We start from the raw sequence: 8,071 nt of genomic DNA, 5'->3' as shown, positions 1-8,071 counted from the left end.
TCTTAAGTTAGGTCTAAGGAAAGGTCATGTCTATGCAACGAATCAGTTTCATTGTCAGTTACGGCTGGTATGGCAATACAAATGTCAGGGCAATTCACCTCCAATCGGCTTTTAAATCACTCCATCGACTGATACTCAGTTGTAAAGGTGAGGGAAAGGCAGCTTTTTTGTTGTGAAATCAACACATTAATTAATAGGTTTGTTTGATTTCATGTAATACCTTCCGGAAAGAAAACTTCTTAAAGGAAATGACTTGGAGTATGAGTATCGGCACACCCATAATAGGTAGTATCCCTTTAAAGCTTCTAAAAATAAGATCCCTCCTAGAAGCTAATGAGCTCTGTGGAAGTGACCCTTATGTCAGCTCTTCTTTGTGAAGCACAGTGAAGTCACGCTCTTCCTATTGTTTGGCCTTGTTTTGAATTCTGGGCAGACCGCCCAGGCTCCCATTACCAGGGAGAAGATATTTAACAGCCAACGCGCTTTTCCTTTTCTCTTCTTGACAAGTCTGAAATTCCATTCCCGTGGAAGGAAGAGCACTGCATTTTCCTTCAAGCCCCTGTCATTGTTTAAAATTAGGCAGAAAAGACAGAATAGTTTCTTGCTGCTCTTTAGTGAATGCAAGGTCATCAATTTCCAGCTTTCTTTAGAACATAAACTTACAAACAAGGCCAATTGGCCCATCAGTGCTCATTCCTAGTGTCTCCTTAGACTGCTTTTTAAAATGTCTTCTGAATTCTATAACCTGCATTTATACAGTAAGCACTGAGACATCTAGCATTAGATAACTTTATCAATTCTATAACCTTAATTTAAACAATAAGCGTTGAGATATCTAGCCCAAATAACTTTCATGTTCGGTGGTCCTGGTCTCTTTCTGGAATCTTGCATTTCTTCATTCAAATCCAATGACTGAATGACTGCACAAATCGCACTGCACTAAATTACATTGCAGATGCAGAACTTGATTTAAGGAAAGTAATTCTCAGATATCAGCTGTTAAATATAGTTTGAAACACACTTTCTTTTCCAGAATTCTCCTTGTTATATAAACAGACTACTACAGACTAGTCATGTTTCTATTTCACTCAAGGAGAGCTCTTCAGCAGCTCATGGGTTATTTGGCTATCCTCATTCATGTCAAACTGCAGCAATCTCTGAACATAAATGAAGGGTCCTCTATAGACCACTTTATTTAATTTGCAGAAAACAATGAATGAACAATTTAGCAGCCACTGGGTTAAGAAATTAAGATAATATTTGCTGTAGTGTGAAGGAAGCCATGGAGGCTTAGCCTGTATCTGAATGGCAACACCTTTCCTGCTCTGAGGAAGGGGGGGGGGGGCGTGGAACAAACAGCAGGGAGAGGCTGTTTTACTAAATTAAGTTATGAAGAAGCCATTTCTTCTCCATGCGCTCCTTGTATTGAATGTCTGCTAGGTCAAAATAAATGTATTCACAAAATGTGTGGTTCAAACAGGACAGTCAGGTATTCTATCGTTACTCTGATTGCGCTATCAAGAGCCTCCTCTGCCAAGTTGTACTTGTAGTACTTTTAACACACATCTCAGCTATCCTACTGTATTATGACGTGGTTGAGATGTACAGTATGGCAGCTCTGCTCAATGGAGAGGTTACTCAACAGGGTGCAGTAATGAAGGCTCTGAACTCAGCAACCTATCCAGGAGCCCCTGGTTGTCTTTGTTGAAAGCAGCAAGCCTCTCAATATAAGAACATAAGAAAGTTTACAAACGAGAGGAGGCCATTCGGCCCATCTTGCTCGTTTGGTTGTTAGTAGCTTATTGATCCCAGAATCTCATCAAGCAGCTTCTTGAAGGATCCCAGGGTGTCAGCTTCAACAACATTACTGGGGAGTTGGTTCCAGACCCTCACAATTCTCTGTGTAAAAAAGTGCCTCCTATTTTCTATTCTGAATGCCCCTTAATCTAATCTACATTTGTGTCCCCTGGTCCTTGTTTCTTTTTTCAGGTCGAAAAAGTCCCCTGGGTCGACATTGTCTATACCTTTTAGAATTTTGAATGCTTGAATCAGATCACAGCGTAGTCTTCTTTGTTCAAGACTGAATAGATTCAGTTCTTTTAGCCTGTCTGCATACGACATGCCTTTTAAACCCAGGATAATTCTGGTCACTCTTTTTTGCACTTTTGTTTGTAATGAGGTGACCAGAACTGAACACAATATTGTAGAAGTAGGTCAGCTTAGGGAATGTGGATCGCAAACCAGTATAGAGAGGGTTACCGTAGAGTAGGTTCCTGGAGCGGGACGTTTCTTTTAGAGGGACTAGCGCTCGTCATTTTGTGTGGAAAACTTTTATTTTTAGCTTTTGTTTTTGTTTTTATTTCTTTATTAAATGTGACACTAGGTCTACCATTGCTGGTACCCTAGTGTCAGCTCAGTGTTAATTAAATCTGTGCTCCTGAGCAGCGTATCAACACCAATGCTCTGTATCTGTCAGTATTTTCCAGTGACTACCCACACATGTAACATGTCACCCTGTTACAGTGCATTATAAATATCATATGGGAGATACTGAAATTGAAGATGGAATCTATGAAAAAGACCTAGGAGTTTATGTTGACTCAGAAATGTCTTCATCTAGACAATGTGGGTGTGATGAGTCAAAGGGGTTTCGGTCTGTAATTCAGCCTCCTGACAGTAGAAGGCATCAAAACAACTCGGGACTTCCCTTACCAAGGTCTCGTGACCATGACGAAAGTCATCTTTATGAGGGGCGGCACCTTGGTGAGGGGCGGAAGTACGAGTATGTAAATTCCAGTTATTGGAGTCAAGTGAGTTATAAGGACACTTGTCAGTTGGGGATTGGTGTTCCACTGACTACAGAGGCGGGACATTGCATACTAAAAGGAACGTACTACTGTGTTCGGGGTTGGTCCTGAGGGAAAATAGGCGGAGTAACGGGCGGAGGGAAAACGAAAGTTTGGTGGTGGTTTGTTTTGAATTTCTGGAGATACGAACTGGAAACTGTACTGATAATTTCTTGTCTGTTTGTGTTCTTTTTGTTTTATGTCTAGGGAACACCGTGAAAACAATTAAGAACGTTTCCACTTCTCTTCTTTTTGATTATTACTCCAGCACCCCCTCCCTCACGCCGTTCTTTTTTTTTTTATTATTTTTGTTGTGTAAAGGAAAATAATAAAACTATTTATTCTTTTACACACAAATTACTGTCTGGACAATCCATTATTACTCACACGCCTCACAGTGGGGAAACTATAAAAAAGGCCAACAAGATGCTCGGATATATTGTAAAAAGTGTTCAATTTAATTCAAGGGAAGTAATGTTAAAACTTTACAATGCATTAGTAAGACTTCATCTAAAATATTGTGTTCAGTTCTGGTCACCTCACTACAAAAAGGATATTGCTGCTCTAGAAAGAGTGCAAAGAAGAACAACCAGAATTATCCCGGGTTTAAAAAGCATGTTGTATGCAGACAGGCTAAAATAATTGAATCTATTCAGTCTTGAACAAAGAAGACTACGCGGCAATCTGATTCAAACATTCAAAATTCTAAAAGGTATAGACAATGTCGACCCAGGGGACTTTTTCGACCTGAAAAAAGAAACAAGGACCAGGGGACACAAATGTAGATTAGATTAAGGGGCATTCAGAACAGAAAATAGGAGGCACTTTTTTACACAGAGAATTGTGAGGGTCTGGAACCAACTCCCCAGTAATGTTGTTGAAGCTGACACCCTGGGATCCTTCAAGAAGCTGCTTGATGAGATTCTGGGATCAATAAGCTACTAACAACCAATTCCCAAGCAAGCAAAATAAATAGTCGCAAGAAGCACTGCTCGTTAAGGTACCGCTTGAAAATGCCCAAATCAGTGCTACGTACCGATTTCTTTATTAACAGTGGAGTTATCATTTACGAACTTTTGAAAATCCTGCCCTCATTACACTAATAAAAATATATGTTTTCAAACCTATGAATGTAATAAGAAGTAAGTGCAAAAAAAGGCAGAAATGTACATTACAGGCGACATTGACAGCTATTATTATTATTTGTTTATTTAGCAGATGCCTTTATCCAAGGCGACTTACAGAGACTAGGGTGTGTGAACAACGCATCAGCTGCAGAGTTACTTACAACTAATTCTCACCCGAAAGATGGAGCACAAGGAGGTTAAGTGACTTGCTCATGGTCACAATGAGTCAGTGGCTGAGGTGGGATTTGAACCGGGAACCTCCTGGTTACAAGCTCTTTTCTTTAACCACTGGACCACACAGCCAGTGAAGGGGACAATTTTCACCCACCAGGTGACCCAGGAAGTGCAAGACAGTCTAAAGTCATGGCTTGCAAACAGATTTATTTAACCTAGTGTGGTAGCAGATGTTTTACAATGAAAATACATGTTTTTATAAAACATTTGTTTCTTTCACACTCATGGAGAAAATGTATGGAACTATTTTGTTAGCTACAATTAATATCATAAGGAAATTGTAACTGCTCCCTATGCTGTTACTATTATAAATGTCAATGGGATGGTTAAATAACTTTTATGCCCATTTTCTCTAATCAAACAGCATAGTTAATCAGTAACATGGCCCAAAGGCGGGTGAAGGGCATTTGCTGCTCGTGTTTATTTGTTTTTAAAATGTCCAATCGTATTTAGACTCTACTCCTCAGATCCTGCACCACAGAACTCTCCCGGACCCAAGATCCAAGATGGACCTTGTTTAGTGCCGTGTACAGTCTGAGCAGCTCGTATTCTGATTTGAACATGTGTCCCTAGACAGTATTGTAAAATCACAGAGACAATCCGAACTTTGATTATCCAAACACTTCTGTTATCTGAACAGACCCTGGTCACCTGTTGTAATGAATTGGCATCTCAGCCCATTTCAAAAACTGCAAAAATTCAAGGACTAGAAGTGAACCACAAACCCTACAGCTTAAAGATGAATGTCTCACCATTGAAATAAAAGAGCAAGCTGTTTAGAGGCAAGGTTGTGTCTTTTATCAGTATTATTAACTCATCAGCCACTAGGAGGGGATCCACTATACTGTCTTTCTGGTGTGTATTATGTGTTATTCAGTCTCTAGTATTGTCATGGATTTAAAAACATGAGAATATGTATGAACAAGGGGAGGCCATTAGGTTCCTAGTAGCTGATTGGTCTCAAAACTTGGGTCAAGTTGGGTCTTAAAGGATCCCAGTGATTCAGAATCAACAACATGACCAGGTAACCCATTCCATCCCCTCCCCACTCTCTGTGTGAAGAAGTGTCTCCTTCAACAACATGACTAGATAACCCATTCCATCCCCTCACCACTCTGCGTGAAGTGTCTCCTTCAACAACATGACTAGGTAACCCATTCCATTCCCTCACCACTCTCTGTGTGAAGAAGTGTCTCCTACTCCTGTCCTAAGTCTGTCTCCACTTTCTAACTGTGTCCTCTGTGTCCCGTTGTACTTAAAGTATTGGTTAGGGTTAACTATGTTATCTGCTTTTAAGATTTTAAGGACGTGCATTCTTCTTTGTTATAGGCTAAATAGATTCAGTTCTTTCAGCCTGTCTTCATATAAAGGTAAAGAGCTTTTCTTTTTAGGAGGTCTCCTGATTGGGAAAGCCATTTAAACAATTCCATAATCTGAACAATTTCATTGTACAAATGCTCCCTGTTCTCACTCAGTTTTACTGTACTTTTTACATTGCTTTTCTTACTTCAAATAATATTTTCTTAGTTTTTCTCTTGTTCCTGTAACTTTTTTTTTTTTTATAATGTTTTCATTTATTCTGAGTGGATCTGAGTGCAGTATTGACTCCAATATTGTGATGTGTGTTCAAGTGCTTTCAGCTGAGTTCAGGAGCTGCTTTTCTGTTCCTGTTGCAATAGAAATATATTGCAGAGGCTATATAAATGTCTTCATGGAAGTAGCTCTATTGAGTGAATAGCAGCTCCGGATGTAAGATTCTAGTTCTATTGCAGGGATGATCTAACCTACCTGTGTCTATAGCAGGCAACAAGAACTGAAAAGCAGCCCCTGAACACACGTGAAAGAACCTGAACATATATATTACATAAGATACTGTAAAGCCATAAATATTTGCAACCAAAATATTTGTCGAATCACACCCATATAACCTATTTTGCTTCAGAAATATTGGCGACCTGTTGCAATATATGAAGAATATATTGTTTGTGGAATTTGAGATTTGAGGCAAAAAATGTTTGCAGTTTTTTTTTATATGCAAAAAACGCACAATAAACGGCTTGCAAATATTTACGGTTTTACAGTACAATGGATTTATTTAGTTAGCACCACATACTTTGAGACGACATGATCTGATTTTTGAACTACCATTCCTGCAGCATTATTGTAACCAAGCAGCAAAATCAGCATAGCAATCAAGATGACAAAATATACGCTACATGAAAACCCTTTATAACACAATCCTGATGCGGCGTGTTTTAATAGGAAATGTAAGTGTAAGTGTGAAAGAGAATAGCCTGCCCCCTCCTAAACACTTCCCAGTGCCTTAGTCACCCTGCCTGGTATTTTGGCAGCCAGTCCCCCTGAGTGTTGATGTCAGCTGAGAGAGGGGGAGGGAGGGGAATCTGAAGCACTTGTTCAGTCCTTTCTGTCAATCAGGAGCCAGAGAGAGAGAGGGAGGGAGGCTCTCTCTCTCTCTCTCTCTCTCTCTCTCTCTCTCACACACACACACGCTGTCTCTCTCACACACACACACACACACACACACACAGGCAGGCAGCTGGCCCTACTGGAGCACTGCAGCAGAAGAGCAGAAGGAGACAAGGAGAGAAGAAACAGTGGGAACAGGAAAGGAATATTAGTTTGAAAGCGGTGTCTCTCGTGTGGAATTGGATATGTCTTGGTCCTGGGCCGCCCTGCTCTTCGTCCTCTGGGCACTGCATGCTTGCCCTCCTCTGGGGTCCGGGTTTAACCTGGATGTGACCGAGACCATTGCTAAGGATGGGGAAAGGGGCAGTCTGTTTGGGTTTTCTGTGGCTCTTCACAAACAGCTGACTCCTGAGCCGAAGAGCTGGTGAGTGAGCCTGCCCTCTGAGCGGCATGCCTTTTCAAAGTGGCACATTTGTAATGGTTTAGAAAGGCTGTCCTATTCTACCACTCTGTGTTATGCCATGCTTGCCAGTGCTTGTCGGGGATTTTGCCATCCATGGGAAACTTTTAGAAGGGGTTCTTTCTCCCAAGCACAAGGCATACTTGTTTAGCTTGTTTTGTACTATTCTAAGTTAGGCTGACAGATTTTCATTTGGTATTTGTATTGCTGAGCCTTTGACTTTTTATGTTGTGTTTTCGAGGGGCTTTGGAAATGGAAATAAAGTTGTAAAGAACAAAAAAAAAAGATGTGTTATACAAATATGGACTGGAGTTGTATAGTGTGTGTGGCGGGATATTAACATGGAGGACACTATATTAACATGAGCAGACAATAGTTTTCCACAAAACCTGAAATATCCGGACTATATGTGTTTTATTAACCCTTGATAGACTGCTTTATGTGCATTGTGTTTCCGGACGGCGGTGCAGAACTCTCTCACAGAAGGCGGTCCAGGTTTGAGGCTCGTATTTCTCCATGTCTGGAGTGGAGATTTTTCTGAAGGGTGACGACAGATTTTTGTGGTTTTAGCATGTCTTTCGTTTAGAAGCTCACCTTTAAAAAGATGAAGTTCTTCTGTCATATTTTTTCTTTGTGATATGAAAGGTGAGCACGTCAGTCTGTCAGAGCTATGAGTACCAGTGCTATGAATATAGACAGTTGTTAAGGACTTTGAGGGCGAGAGTGCAAACCATAATTGGTCATGTGATGGTGTTTCAACAAATGACAAGACAAATTTTACAAGGAAGGTTTAATAAATATAAGAGACACTGTGACTTTATACTTCTTATAGTATATATAATCCAGGTCTTTCAATGGAACGTGAAACAAACAAAGTGATTGGTCAAGCCAAGTTCCAGCTGTCCGTATATTGGATGGATACGGACAGTTGGAGTCTTGTCACATATTTGAAATCACTGTGCTGCCTCACAGAATTT

The 8,071-nt window shown here is 40.4% G+C and overlaps 1 protein-coding gene across 5 annotated transcripts in view; it reads left to right on the top strand.

Moving 5' to 3' along the window:
• Positions 1–6,716: 6,716 nt before the first annotated feature.
• The window catches only part of LOC117401129 (integrin alpha-7), a 138,416-nt gene continuing 137,061 nt past the window's right edge, over positions 6,717–8,071 (top strand). For 4 of the 5 annotated variants that reach the window (XM_059013486.1, XM_059013490.1, XM_059013488.1 and 1 more), the window contains exon 1: positions 6,717–7,058. In XM_059013486.1, the coding sequence (XP_058869469.1) occupies positions 6,880–7,058 (179 nt within the window). In that variant the 5' untranslated portion in view covers positions 6,717–6,879. The remainder of the gene's footprint in view (positions 7,059–8,071) is intronic. The other variant, XM_059013487.1, reaches the window with a different exon arrangement.

The sequence above is a fragment of the Acipenser ruthenus genome, chromosome 45, assembly GCF_902713425.1.
Source record: "Acipenser ruthenus chromosome 45, fAciRut3.2 maternal haplotype, whole genome shotgun sequence".
NCBI classification, from domain to species: domain Eukaryota; kingdom Metazoa; phylum Chordata; class Actinopteri; order Acipenseriformes; family Acipenseridae; genus Acipenser; species Acipenser ruthenus.
The sequence above is the reverse complement of the archived record's forward strand: the minus strand, read 5'-3'. Positions and strand labels throughout refer to the sequence as shown.